The sequence below is a fragment of the Lichenostomus cassidix genome, chromosome 5, assembly GCF_008360975.1.
Source record: "Lichenostomus cassidix isolate B80296 chromosome 5, HeHo_3.0, whole genome shotgun sequence".
Taxonomy (NCBI): domain Eukaryota; kingdom Metazoa; phylum Chordata; class Aves; order Passeriformes; family Meliphagidae; genus Lichenostomus; species Lichenostomus cassidix.
Window position 1 is genome coordinate 50,989,149 of NC_139486.1, and position 13,614 is coordinate 51,002,762.

The following is a 13,614-nucleotide window of genomic DNA, read 5'->3' on the forward strand; positions in this document are numbered from 1 at the left end:
GGGGCACAGGGCAGGGGCAGCAGCTCCTTGCTCTCACGGGCTGACCCAGCTCCTCGTTGGCGGGACTGCCCTCACTCTGTGACCTGGATCAGGTGTCTAAGGACAAGCCAGGGCTGCTTTCCCTGCTCGCCGGGGCGGTGAACGTGAATGAGCGTTGTGTGCTGGGGCAGAGCCCATCGCTGGGGCTGAGTGGCTCTGTTTGGGGTCGGTAGCTGCTCCAGCGGGGCGCCCCGCACCGCGCTCCCCTGAGGGCCGCCGGTGTCCCTCCGGCGGGCAGAGCCCGCAGCCGTGCGGGGGCCGCTGGGGCTCTCGCCCCGCCCCGCAGCCGCCGCGGCCCGCCCTGCGCTGGGGCTGCGGCGCCGGCCCAGCCCCGCTCGGCGGCCGCAGGAGGGGCCGGGCCCGTCCGAGCCGGCGGCCGCGGCGGCTGCTCCGCGGGCGGTAAGGCGGGGCGGCCCGGGGCGGAGGGCGGCGGTGGGGCCGGGGGCGGCAGGCAGGGCCCGGGCCTGACAGCGCCGAGCGGGCGGCTCCGGGCCCGGCCGGGCAGAGCTGCGCAGGGCCGCCGGCGGGCTCAGCACACATCTGCCCGTTCCCCGTTCGGCCTAGGAGCCCACAAACCCCCCGGGCTCGTTTTCCCCCTTAGCCCGCCGATGAACTCCCGAGCCTTGCGAAGGGGGGCAAGGAAAGCGTGGCCGGCGCGGGTCTGGCGGGCCGGGTGGGGATGGGATTGGGATTGGGGATGGTGCCCTGTGTGCTCCGCGTGGGGATGGACATGCCGATGGAGCTGGGAGGGCCCCGCACGGAGCAGGCGGCCGAGGGCAATCAGTGGAATTTCACAGCATCCCTTTTAATTTGGAAGAGGGACAGGGGACAGGCTGCGGCTTGCCTGCTGGTGGATTAGAAGGGAAAGCAGTCTGTGATGTGGCGGGTGAACAGAGGGAAGAGGAGAGAGGTTGGCAGTGGAGTGAAGCCTGAGGAAAGGCAGCCTGGTGTGTTCGGTCAGGGGAGCTCTCGGGTCCTGTGTCATTCCGTAGGACAGCGCTGGGAGTGAGAGCTGCTGCTCCAGCCTGGTGTGTGCTCCAGAGGAGCACAGTGAAGTTTATTTAGTGCTGGTGCACATCTGATGATTTGAGGACCTTTAATGAAAAGAACCTGTGGGAAAGGTTTTGTTTACATTGTAATTTGTTGCGTTTTTCTCTTGCATTTCTGTTTTCGTTAAAAATAAATGGAAGGAAAATGCCAAGATGTAGACTTTGCTCTGTTAAGTGTCAGAATTGTTTCTGTGAAAGGAGAGGTGATGATCATGCTTCTGGAAGAGGTATTGTCAAGCTTATTTACCCAGTGGCAACAGGATATGTTCTAGATGTGTTCTGGCAAATAATAGCAGTAATCCATCAGAAAAGAGCAGACTATTGCAAACTAAACAACTAAACCAACAAGTGTGCCTGTTTACCTCATCTGCTGAACAGTCATTTGGCAGAATGGCCTGAGAGTTCTTCTACCTGCCCCGCATAGCTACAATGGGACTTTTTAAAAAACAAATGGTAATTAAATAAAAGTTGGGCTGGGTTTGAGGCTGTAGCTCTTGAGCTACCATTTTGTGGAAGGGAACACTTCAGGATGTAATCTGTGTAGTAGAAATGATGGCCTGCTGGGCAAAGCTGGGGGTAGTAATCAGGAGAGTGATTATCCTGTCCCTGTCATTTATCTTCTGTGAGTCCTCAGGAAATTGAACTCAAACCTCAGTTTCCCCTCAGTAAGTGGGGTATATTATATTTCTCTGCTTTTCTCTAGGCTAGTGAGGATAAAGTACAGTGAGAGATTGCAAGGCCCTAGGAAGTATTGTGTGCATTAAAGACTTAAGTGAGGCTTGGTTGAGTCATCTTTGTAGTTCGGATTTGACTTCAGGAGGATGCCTTGAGGAAGAGAACGGATAGGAAGAGCAGCTGTCCAGTCTGGAATGGATGTGGGAGCCCTTATGATAATGCTTTTATCCTAGCCAAATTCAACCTCAGGTTTCCCTCTCTTTAACCAGTCCCATTTCATGTTTTATATTGCAACGGTTGCTATGATCTTCTTTGTGAGCAGCTCCTTTATTAACAGAGCTCCTCATCCTCTTGCTGCTGGAGTGTTTCCAGTAACAGGCCTTTTGTCCTCTAGACAGGAGATCCACCTCTCCTGGAGCATGTCCCACTTGCCTGCTGGTTGGGATAGCTGCTCTTACAGCCAGTTGGAGGCTCTCCCTGCCTGTTCAGGGGCTGGCAGTGTGACTGCAGCTGTGACAGACTGACACTTCTTTGTCCCAGCCAGTGAACAGGGAGATGACCAAGCGTCTGGAGCAGGGACACTGGGGACTCTGTTCCACCTAGAGGTGGCCTGTGTGCCAAGGGTGTTTTCCTGTGTCATTTATCCCAAGCTTTTCGTGCTGTTTTCTAAAATAGAAATGACACAGTGCTGTGGGCAAGTGTTGCATGCTGTTGTCTCTCAGGCATCAAGCAAGATGATGATCCTGAGTCATTGCTGTAGAGCAGAACTGTTCCTTACATGCCCTGAGCTTTCCAGCTGTCCTGTGGAATCACACTGTGCAATCAGTTTAAGCACTGGTGGAGCAGGGTTAGTTATTACAGCTGTTGTATGAAAATAAATCTCAGTGCTGCATTTTATATTTCTACACTGTTGCTTGCTTTCTGCTGCATCCTCTCCAGTGTAGTTTTTGATGCTGTATTATCTCTTAGTAGCTGTGAGGTGCCTCTGGAGAGTGTATCTCTTGCTGAGAACTTGGCTTCTTTCAAAATTTGACAGTGGGGATGGTGGGATACTAGGGGAAAGAGGAAGTTGTTCTTTTTCCAGGAGCTTTCTTTTATTTTGAAAGGCAGACTCTTCCTGACTCCCACTTCACAGAACATCTAGGTTATTTAATTTAGAGACATCATATGCTCTCAAATAGATTTCTGTAAAATTAAAGTCTGAACAGCAGCATTCTGCATGGTAGTTTTCAATGGTGGATGTAGAAGTTACATTCTTTATAGGAAAATCTGAGAATGAAGTAAGTGAAGATAATGAACAGTGAGACTTGGTTTTTGCTGGTAATTTTTTCAGTGTGACTTTGAGTACTCTGCAGGTATTTGCAATGTGATATATTCTTTAATATATAATGTCTAATCAATATTTTAGATATGATAACTGTTCTTTACTGTTTTAATTAAAAACCCCAAGCATTTGTAATATTTTATGCATAAATCAGGAATCTTAAATGAAATAAAATATGGGAGTAGAATTTTATATTAATTTCTCTCTAGTTATTTTCTTGCCTCAATGCTTTTGGATGGCTCAGAGTGAAAGGTTTGAAGTTTTGAGCAGTTGGGGCAGATCATAGTTCAGGAATACATTATGTTTAGGAAGATTTATTGCTGCATAGTGAGGAAATGTCTCATTTGGCATAATCTTTTTGCAAAACGTTTGTGGTATTGTTCTAGGGGTGTTTTTCATTGTTCTCTCAGAGGCAATGCTAGGAAAGAAAACAATATCTTTTTCTCTCATCTGTGTCACAGCAAGGGAACAGTTTCAGATTTTTGGGAATTTACTAGGACTGCAGATTAAATAAATGGTAGCTGTGTTGAAAGCATCCCATTTTGTGGAAGATGGGAAGTGAGTCATTGAGTCCAGGTCTCCTGCCATTAGGGGGATGACGTCATGTAATTCCTCATAAAAATTCTTTAATTCTTAATTTTTTTTCTTAATCAGGAGGACTTCTGGTGATGTTTACCCACTCAGCCATGTCAGAAAATGCTTATTCATTCCCTTTTTCATATTTTTTCTTTTTGTAAAGAACCAACTGAAAATGTCTCAGAATCCTGACAAGCTGCATTCAAGTGAAGAAAAGCTGAGTGGTTTGGAGGATGATCAGGAGAACTTGGACAACTCAGATCAGTCTGTCCGAAAAAGAATACGACAGAGTGCTCCAGGGTCACACAGAGATGATGCACCAAAGTGTAAGCAAAACTGCTTTATGAAATGCAATAAAAAATAGTAAATTCTGCAATTGTTGTTGGAGGCAATCCTAGTGTTTCATAGTGTCTGTGCAAGTTTGACTGTCTTGCAGTTAAATATTGTGTGACTCTTGATGATACGCCTTGAAACTGTTTGTAACACTTTTCTCCTCATTTTCTTTTTGCTTTTCTTAATTGGACACATGATGTGTACATTTCCTTAGCTGTACACAAGGACCACATTGCTCTGAGCCATATATATCCTAAATACCCTGGTGTGTTTGTGCTCTTGGAAGGGATAAGCACTACCCCAGTGTGCTCCAGCTAAACTGTCTCTGCTGTTTGCCTTATCAGCTGAGCCTTCTGGATTGCTTCAGCCCCTGCTCCTACTGCAGGGCAAGGAAAGCTGTTATCAACAAAGGGGTGTCCTGACAGCCCCCTCACAATATAGATGGAAAGGTGTATATTTAATCCTAATATTACTTCCAGTGTCAAGCAGGACTGCATATTGTTCCTAAGGGATATTTTTCTTTGTCTTCTGCTTTTAACATGAGGATCTGGGTGCAATATGGCTACCAAGTATTTCTGGCAAATCTGTAGGTAAAACCAAGGGGAAGTTTTCTGGCTCCAGGGATTCAATTCAAAGAGACAGAAGCACTCAGATAGCTAGTTCTAAATTACTGTAAAGAGTGGCTCAGCAGTAACATTTTGTTTGCTGCATTCGGTTGGTTTTTTTTTTAATAGTGTTCATTATGACTTGGGGTTTAGGGTTGTGTTTAGTGTTGTGTTACACAGGGGAGATGTTCTGAGGGAGTTTGTGTTCCTATGCCTTGCTGGTTGCCTGGTTGGACACAGGGTGGATGTATGGAGAGAGGCTCTGAACACGTGGAAGTGAAAAGCATGGCCCAGTCTTGTGCTGCATTGTACAACAAAGAAATGGTTTGGTTTCAAGCACTTGCCTCGTGTCAGGGAGCAGGTATGAGAATGAAGCAATGTGATTTAAGAACAGTCTTTGGTCAATGAAAGAGTCTTAGCTCTTAGTGCACCCACTGCTGGAGTGAAGTCATTTGGCACTCAGACAAGAGCACTGTGAACTTTGCTGTCTGCTGGTTCTTCTCAGAATATCAATCCTTGCAGTGTTCCCAGAGTCACTATGCAAGATTAAGCTCCAAGCAAAAGGAAATAAAAATTTAGCAGGGCTGCATGAAAAGGGCAAGATATTAATGAAAAATTAGCACATTAAAACCGTACAGTGTAAACTCAGAAGAGCTCAGAGTGGCAGACAAGTGATGATCACTTATTTTGGAAGACCTTTTCTATGTAATTGCATAAGTCCAATCAACATGGATTATCAAATTAGGTGGTCCTAATAGTTTGCCTGAAACATATCTCAGTTAGCCCAGCCTATGAAGATCCCTGGTTGGTTTCTTTCACTTTGGGATTAGTATGTTGCTCCTATGCCTGAACTGTAGCAGAAGTGAATGGAATGGATCCCTCGAGGCACTAGCCCAGGTCTCAGTTTGAGGCTGTTGGCCCATCCTGGTCAGTCCCAAATGCCTGCCACAGGAAGAGGTCTTAGGCATTGGTGCTGGCACTAGGTCTGGATATCTTCTGTTGCTTGGGTGATGGCCTCTGGGGGGAAAAAAAGTTTGGAGGAGTGCCAGTTGCATTGGAAGTAGTGAGAATAATTAGCTGCTGGTGTGCTGCTGCTTAACAGTGATGGTGATTGTTTGTTGACTGCTTTAATGATGAAATCACTTCCTTGAAAAATGTAAAACTGAAATGGCAGTATCTGCGCAATCCTTGTGGAAGTAGTGTGGTGAAAATGCTGCTCTTTGTAATTATTTCTTCTTACAGTGTGGAGAAAGATGCCAAGATGCTATTAAGCCATCCTAAAGAAGTACTGGTTTGGTTGTGGAGTTTTGTTTGGATATGGTTTTTAAAAGAGCTTGATAGAAGCAATTAACATACTGAGCCCAGAATATCAGCTGGGATTCACTCCTTCGTTTTTTGTAATGCTCCAAACCTGTGTCATCCACCAGATGGGAAAGGAAGGGAAGGAAAGGAAAAAAACCTTCAGCTGATGCTGTCATTTGACCCTCTGTCCTGTAAACAGGATGGAAAGGGCCCAAAAGATGTTTTCTGCAGGCTTTTGTAGAGAACTGACAGTGTAATTGATGTTGCAGCCAGTCCTTCTCGGCCTGTGTCAATAGAAGAGCTCATGGAGACAGCAAAGGGAGTCACCAACATGGCACTGGCACATGAAATCGTGGTGAATGGAGACTTCCAGATAAAACCAGCTGAGTTACCAGAACACAGGTAAGGTTGTTACCAAATAGATACCTAGATAAAGTCTGTAGAACTGCAGAGCAGTCTGGGGGATCAGGTGAAGGCTCTGGCTGGTGTCTTGTCTGGCAGTGCCTGGGAGGAAGTAGGAAAGAATGTAAGAAGAAGGTGGTAACTGTGCAGTTCTGCTTGCCCAGATACGTGTGAAAGGTGAACCTCTTGCAGTAATTGTTTGGACATGTGTGGTGCAAATCCCAGAGTGCTGTGGTTTCTGTTGTGTCTCCTTGTCCCAAGTATCCCAGTCTGGCAGATGTGGGTAATGCTTTTACTCACAATGTTTAAGCTTTCACTGCCTGTGGGAGTAAAATGAAACTGATTATTTTAGCTTTTCCTGTCTGTTTCTTCAGGGATATTTTGGGAAGAGATTCCTGTGTTTTATTAGGTTAGTCCTTGCTCTTTTCAAGTTTGAAGCCTTCTCTGTGTGATTCTACACAGAGAATCACACAGAGAATCTTCCCTCCTGCTGAGAGGGAAGAGGGAGAACAGAGGAAGCTTCATCTGCTGTTCCTCTCTCACACACAGTGAGGTGTGGCTGACAGTCTCCTAGGCTGATTTGGGAAAGGGAGTGCATATTTCATGGAAGGAACTTGGTCCCCATTGGGACCAGTGTTGTCTGTGTGTATCTGTTTGTGAGAGAGACTCCAGAGCACATTGCCTTGGTGGGTCCTGCAGGAGAGAATGCTGCAGGTGACTTTTGGAAGACTGGCATTGTTGTCCTCTATGGAAATTGATCATGTTGGAACAAAAAGAAGCAGCAGTGGTTCCCTGTAGCATTAGCAATGAGAGATCTTGCTTGGAACTAGAAATGTCTCTAACTGCAAAGGCAGGGGGCTTGGATTATAGGTTGGGATTTTTCTTTATGTCTCAAGCTTGAGTCCCATGCAGCTCAAATATACCTGAAGTGGTTGGAGGAGAAAGCATTTTGTGTCAGGTTAGCTACTTAATTTCTGTTAGGTTTGCTAATGAATTTTATGTAGTAGAATTGATTTTACTTAGTGGGGATTTAAAAGGAACATGAATATTGGTCTTTTGTTGAAGACAAACAGTAATTTTTGTGATTTATTCTTTTTCTTCCAGTTGTCTAGATATGGCATATGATAAATGCTTTGGAAGAATTTTAATTTGTAGCCACTTTTGCATGTGTGTAACCCTTTATTAGAACATAAGCCATTCCAAATCCTGTCCAGTTTTTCTGGCTTTTCTGAGTAACTTAAAATGATAACTCTCTGTTAATTGTCATATAGTTATTATTACATTATATTCCTATGATTACATGCTGTGCTTCAGGAGCTGCAGGTTATCTTTGTAAGGTGGTGCAGAGACAAGTTTCATTCTTTTTAACATGTTTATTCACAGCTTAGAAAAGAAAGTCAGAGATATTGTGCATAAAGCTTTCTGGGATTGTCTGGAAGCTCAGCTAAAGGAAGACCCCCCAACATATGATCATGCAATTAAGCTATTGGGAGAAATTAAAGAGGTAAGATGTGTGATATCATGGGAAATTCTTGAATTTGAGTAGCTACACTGATATGAATGAACAAAAGTGGTTGGAGTTTGACTTTTCATAAAAGATTCTCATGTTCTTTTTTATTACTGTATCACTGTCTGTGAATGTATATAAGCTACTTAATCCTAGAGGAGAAATTTGAATGTGAAACCAAATGCAAAACCATGTAAGGTGATTAAAAGTTAAACAATACTAGTTCCATAATTCCAGGCTTCCTTCATGTTATGGCACTGGTATTGGTTATGGAATCAGTGAGATGCTCCAACACTGGGCTGATAAAGCCAAGCACAAGAGTCTGAAGTATGATCTGTGCCATAGAGAATTTACCACTTAGTAACTTCAGTATCGCACAGCACAAAGTGACACTTTTGGAGTTGGTGAGGGGTTGGTTCAAAAAAAAACCCAAACAGATAAATTCAATTGGTAAAGGGCAATTAGTTTAGATAAGAATCTGCCCCATCCCTGGAAGTGTTGGAGGCCAGGTTGATGGGGCATTAAGCAGACTGGTTTAGTGGGAGGTAACTTTGCCAGTGGCAGGATTTGGAACTAGGTGATCTTGTGATCTTTAATGTCTCTTCTGACCCAAACCATTCAATGATTCTATAATCCTGTAAGAAGTGGTTCAGTAATTGTTTTGATCCTTGTAGTCTTTGATATATAGAACTAATACACTGTTAAAACTTTCCATTTCAGAGTCTTCTGTCTTTCTTGTTGCCTGGTCATACTAGGCTGAGAAGCCAGATTATGGAAGTTCTTGACCTGGATTTGATAAAACAGGAAGCAGAGAACGGGGCCCTTGACATTTCCAAGTTGGTCAAATTTGTTATTGGGATGATGGGGACTCTTTGTGCTCCAGCTCGAGATGAAGACATTAAGAAATTGAAAGATATTAATGAAATAGTTCCTCTTTTCAGGTACTGAAATGTGTTTATTAGTCATGGTCAGAGTCCCTTAAATAATTTTAGAGGTGGGGCGGGGGAGCAACCTGCAGCTCCTAGGAAAAAACAGTGATAGGGAGAAGAATATAGCTGGGAGTGTGAAGGGGAGAGAGGCACCAGGAGTCATTAACAAGGACCATCTCTGATCTGGTGAGTTGGAGTATTTGTCTGGCTCCTGCATGTCACTGAAGGACATTTGCTTAAATGTCAAATGCAAATAAGCCTTGAGGTAGCAGATGAATAGTCAGTTTGTATCAGAATTGAGTATCAACAGCAGAAGGTGGTAAAAGCATCCAAGAGCATAGAGAAAAAGTATTACTGGTTTCCAGCCAGTTGTCTTTTCCTCCCAGTTTGAGCTGTCTTTAGCCCACTCCTTATAGTGCCCTGTCAGTTCTAAAGGGAGTGTGTGTTCCACACCTGGGACCATCCAGGCTTTTGCTTTGTCACCATGTTGTCACTAGAGCGGCTCAAGGTCTCAACAGTCAGGAGAAGCTTCATTAACCTTGCTGTTTTCTAATTTGAAAAGCTTCCAGGAGTTCAGAATTGACTTGGCAGGAATATTGCCAGCAGGAATTAGGTTGCTTTGAAATTAAGGTGTTTTTCTTTGGTGTTTGTTTGTTTGTTTTTTCTTTTTTGCCCCTTGGGCCTGATGATTTGCTTCCCACTGAGGTTGGCTTTCCAGGCTGCCAACAGATATGGCATGCAAGCTTGGAAACCCAGATATCTTTTCGTACACAATATTGCACATCTTGGGAGATTAAATTAATGGAGCTGGTGAAGTTAATTCCATGGAGGCTTTTTTACAGGAGAGCAAGATTTATTTCCTACTTGGAAGAGGCACATGCATGCATGTACATGCTTGCTCCAGCTTTCTCTGTCTCATGCTCTGAATTTGTTAAGCACCCTGTTACTGTTTCCCATGCATGTTTTTGCTCTTTCCTTAGACAATCTGTAATAAATCTTGTAAATAGCACCTCTGAAACATCTGCAGCCTTGAATAACTTTTTCTGTTTGTTTGTTTAGAGCAATTTTCTCTGTATTAGACCTAATGAAAATGGATATGGCAAACTTCGCTGTCAGTAGTATTAGGCCAAAATTAATGCAGCAGTCTGCTGAATATGAAAGAAAGAAGTTTCAGGAGTTTCTTGAGAAACAGCCAAGTATGACTTTGTTCCTTTCTTTCTTCCCCTCTGACTTCCCAGTAAACTGCGTGTCGTTGCTTGTAGATCATGAAAAGAAATCAGATATTTTTAAAAGTTCTAGAATTCATATGTTAAATGACAGCTTGTGCCCCAAAACTGTGGTTAGAACAAATCTGCCAGAACAATAGTTTTGCCCTTGGTATGTTCAGTTTAATTTTGATACAGTGTAGGGCATGATTATCCAGCATCATCTCACCTCTGATTTCCTGTAGCTGTGTGGTTTTATTTTAGATGTTCTGCTTGATGCAATAAATGAAATGCATGTCATACCTGATATCATGGGCATTAGCCATAGTAAATAATGGGATTATTTGGAAAATATTGGTGGAAAAAGCTAACTTTGAAAAGGAATTTTCTTAACAAGGTTTTTTTCTCCTGCTCTTCCAGATTCTTTAGACCTCGTCACAAAGTGGTTGCAAGAAGCAGCAGATGATCTTGCAAAGCTGGGACATGAAATGGTGCCTCCCCACTGTGGTGATGGTGCCACTGGTGGAGCTTCCACCTTGTGCTTCACTGCTGTACAAAATCAGGCCTATCTGAAGCTCCTAAAATGGGATCATGTGAACAGGCCTTTTCCAGAAGTAGGTATTTAACAGAAAAAAAGGTTCTATGCTTGTTCCACTCTTCTGTTTCCAGGAACATAGGAGAAGCTGGATTTGTAGCCTTGAGACACATACAATGCTAAACCATAGATCTCTGCTTGGGAGCTCTGATGGTACTTGTCTTTCAGTACTGGAGCCTGCTTAGTTGGAAAGCTGGAGTCAATGCTTTGCATTGTGCTCCCGGCCTGCTGCTCCCTGGGCCTGTGTCTTGCCTTTGCTGCTGCATCCCTGTGTCCCTTCCCAGCCCTGCAAACTGACTCCATTCTGTGCTGCCTTCCTCCCTCCTTGCAGACGGTGCTCATGGACCAGACACGCTTCCTGGAAATCCAGCTGGAGCTGGAGCAGCTCCTTTTGGTGGGGACAGTGCTGCTGGTCACCTTCAGTGCAGCAGGCCCAGCACTCATTGATGTGCCTGGATTCGCTGAGAAAATCAAAACCATCGTCAAGGTGCTGCTGACGGGAATGCATCTTCCGTGAGTATCGACAGTCCTGCTCACAGGGGCAGGTGTGGCTCTGTTTTCACCCTGGGAAAGGATCAGTTCAAGCCTCTTTCTGGCTGCAGGGTATGCAGAGGAGTTGATGAGGCTTTCTGTGAGGCCAGGCTGACAGTTTTTCCTCAGCTTGCTCACACAGAGGTGGCTATTCTTGCTCTGTTCTTTCATGATTTGTATACACGGCTTTTTTCAGTGTTTTTCATGGTGCCGGGCTGGCACAGGAGAGTGTCAGCAGCTAACCCTGCTGAGCTAACCCAGTTAACCCTACTCAGGCCAGGCTTTCCAAGACCCCAAGTGTAGCAGAGTGAGATGCCTGCAGATTTGGTGATTGCTCTACACATATGGGTTGGTTACTGGTTTTGCTTTAGTCAGAGCTGTCCTCATGCAGAAAGTCAGCTCTTAGGTGTATGGATTGTTCAGGCTGGAAGTTTTTAATGTCCCCTGCTTCCTTGCTTTAGATCTCAGCTTTATTTCTCATATATCTCTAAAATGAATTATTTACAATTCTGGCTTTATCTTCATTATGCTTTTCCCATTACATTTGATAAATAAGGCAACTCTACTTGGATGGTTTATTTTTAAAAGGTGTGAGAAAAGGTGAGTGACTGATACAGTTGTGCTGTACCTGGTGTTTTCTAGCTCCTTTAACCTGAAGGAATCCCTGGCCACCGTGGGTGAGAAGGTGTGTGCTGAAGTGAACAGCTGCCTTTCCCAGCACGGCTTTACCCCATTCTCAGCTGAGAGAGAGGCTGTGCTGAAGGGACAGATCCAGGCAGTGTCCAGCCCGGATAACTCCATATGCAAGCTCATAGGTAGGGCTGGCACAGTGCTCTGCTCTCCCCTGGCTGTGTAACTGGGGGTTGGGGTGTGCAGAGCTTCTCTTTCCGTGTTATTTCCATGTTGTCTTTCCAGCTTGCTGACCATTTTCAGGCCTGTTGATTTTACATGAGGATATGCTGTTTCTAATTGACTGTCTGTTTTGAAAACAAACCAAACAATTTCTTTCCAGATTCTCGAATTCAAAAGTTTCTGGAGAATTACCTTTCATCCAGTCACCAGAAATCATTGCCTGCTATTCCTGGAGGATTAGGTCCTATTCAGAGAGAGCTGGAGGAGATTGCTGCCAAGTACGTTCGTCTCGTCAACTACAACAAAATGGTCTTCAGCCCTTACTATGATGCAGTCCTTGGCAAAATACTGACTAAGGAAGAATCCCAAATTGTAGGGAAGTCAGAAGAATCATAAAGCCAGTCTGTGTGCTACCAGTACAGTATTGTCAGCTATTAAATAAAAATTGTACCAATATTTGTCTAGGAAAACAGCTTTCCGTGTAAATACTGGTTCCTTATAACCCACGAGTGGTGATTGATGAGGGAAATGCATGAGATGCAAAAAGGGTTCTGAGGTAAGAGATGACAGATGCATTTCTAATATAATTATGCAACCTGGGGGGGATATCATGGTAGTTTTCTGGCTGCAATTTTTAGATTTTTGAGATGATGGTAGCTAAGGCAAGTTTAAGAACCAAACTTTGTATTTAAGTCGCTCATTTTAGGGCATTTAAATCTTAATTTACAGTGAATTTAGTTTACTTTATCCAGAGCTGATTAGCAATGGTTCTTCCTGGAAGGAGTGATTTGGTTTTTAAAAATATCTTACTTTAAAGAATTAATGAAGCTAAAATTCTAGAGAAGAAGAACATAGACAAAACACCAAGCCAAACAGCACTTTACTGTAACATTATGGTTAGTATGGTAGGCTTACTAGTTTTTTCTGCATTTTACTGCATTTTTAATAGCATTTTTTTGCTCTTTACCTGCAGATGTTACAAAACAATATATTTTTGTAGCAGATTTTCTGGTTATTGGGTAACTGTCCTCTGCTATGTACAGTACTCACAAAGGTGGCAATCTTATAGATTGCAGCTGTATTTATATCTTGTAAAGATTTCAGAAGGGCAGAGCTAAAATGTTTTGATAAAAGTGTCATTTCTTACCTTTTTTTTTGCTAGTAGTTGACTCCTTTTTAGGTGAAATACTAATTTTAAAGTAAATTGTCACTTCCAGAAGGTGGATTTAAAGTGTGTGAAACTTTAGGTTGAAAATTTTGGGTTTTTTAAAAACTACAACAGGAGATGGTTGCATATTCAATCGTGTCTTCAAAAATATCCAGGAAGTGCAGAGCACTGTGGGGAGTATAAGTGATTTTAATGTACTGTGAGAGGTGTGATGTTAGTTTGAATATACAGGGAATATTTTAGTCGATTTTTTCACTTTGTAGAGGTGTTCTTGAAACTTAGAATATTTGTAGGTCTTGAATTTAATTAGCTACATGTTGTATAGATGAGAAGAGCCCAGTGATCTTACATTGCAATTTCAGGCTCAGCTGGGAGGTAAGTGCATCTGAAATTTTTCCTCTAGTTGAGCACAACAGTGTATTTCAGTAATCAATATTTGATGGTTTTATGAAAGCAAAGTTTGTAGTTAAACACAGTAAGTGGCCCAAGTATGAGGTTGTCCAGACCAGAACGGTACTGTCT

The 13,614-nt window shown here is 43.6% G+C and overlaps 1 protein-coding gene across 3 annotated transcripts; it reads left to right on the top strand.

Moving 5' to 3' along the window:
- Positions 1 to 339: 339 nt before the first annotated feature.
- On the top strand, positions 340 to 12,394 carry TCP11L1 (t-complex 11 like 1). 3 transcript variants are annotated; one of them, XM_085063040.1, is made up of 11 exons: positions 340 to 438; positions 3,827 to 3,989; positions 6,173 to 6,305; positions 7,689 to 7,809; positions 8,533 to 8,753; positions 9,584 to 9,628; positions 9,801 to 9,937; positions 10,367 to 10,560; positions 10,873 to 11,054; positions 11,715 to 11,887; positions 12,085 to 12,394. In XM_085063040.1, exons 2-11 carry the CDS (start codon positions 3,839 to 3,841, stop codon positions 12,318 to 12,320), a joined length of 1,593 nt encoding a protein of 530 aa, XP_084919166.1. In that variant the 5' UTR covers positions 340 to 438; positions 3,827 to 3,838; the 3' UTR covers positions 12,321 to 12,394. The 3 variants fall into 3 exon arrangements, with proteins under 3 accessions (XP_084919166.1, XP_084919167.1, XP_084919168.1); XM_085063041.1 differs by lacking the exon at positions 9,584 to 9,628; XM_085063042.1 differs by lacking the exon at positions 340 to 438 and having other exon boundaries at positions 3,870 to 3,989; positions 6,177 to 6,305.
- The last annotated feature ends 1,220 nt before the right edge of the window (positions 12,395 to 13,614 follow it).

Bases quoted from the DNA above. Each gene is read 5' to 3' on its own strand.
- TCP11L1 (XM_085063040.1), top strand. From the start codon at position 3,839: ATGTCTCAGAATCCTGACAAGCTGCATTCAAGTGAAGAAAAGCTGAGT. The intron at 6,306-7,688 runs GTAAGGTTGTTA...GTTTATTCACAG, and splicing joins GCTGAGTTACCAGAACACAG to CTTAGAAAAGAAAGTCAGAG. The intron at 9,629-9,800 runs GTACATGCTTGC...TTGTTTGTTTAG, and splicing joins GAAGAGGCACATGCATGCAT to AGCAATTTTCTCTGTATTAG.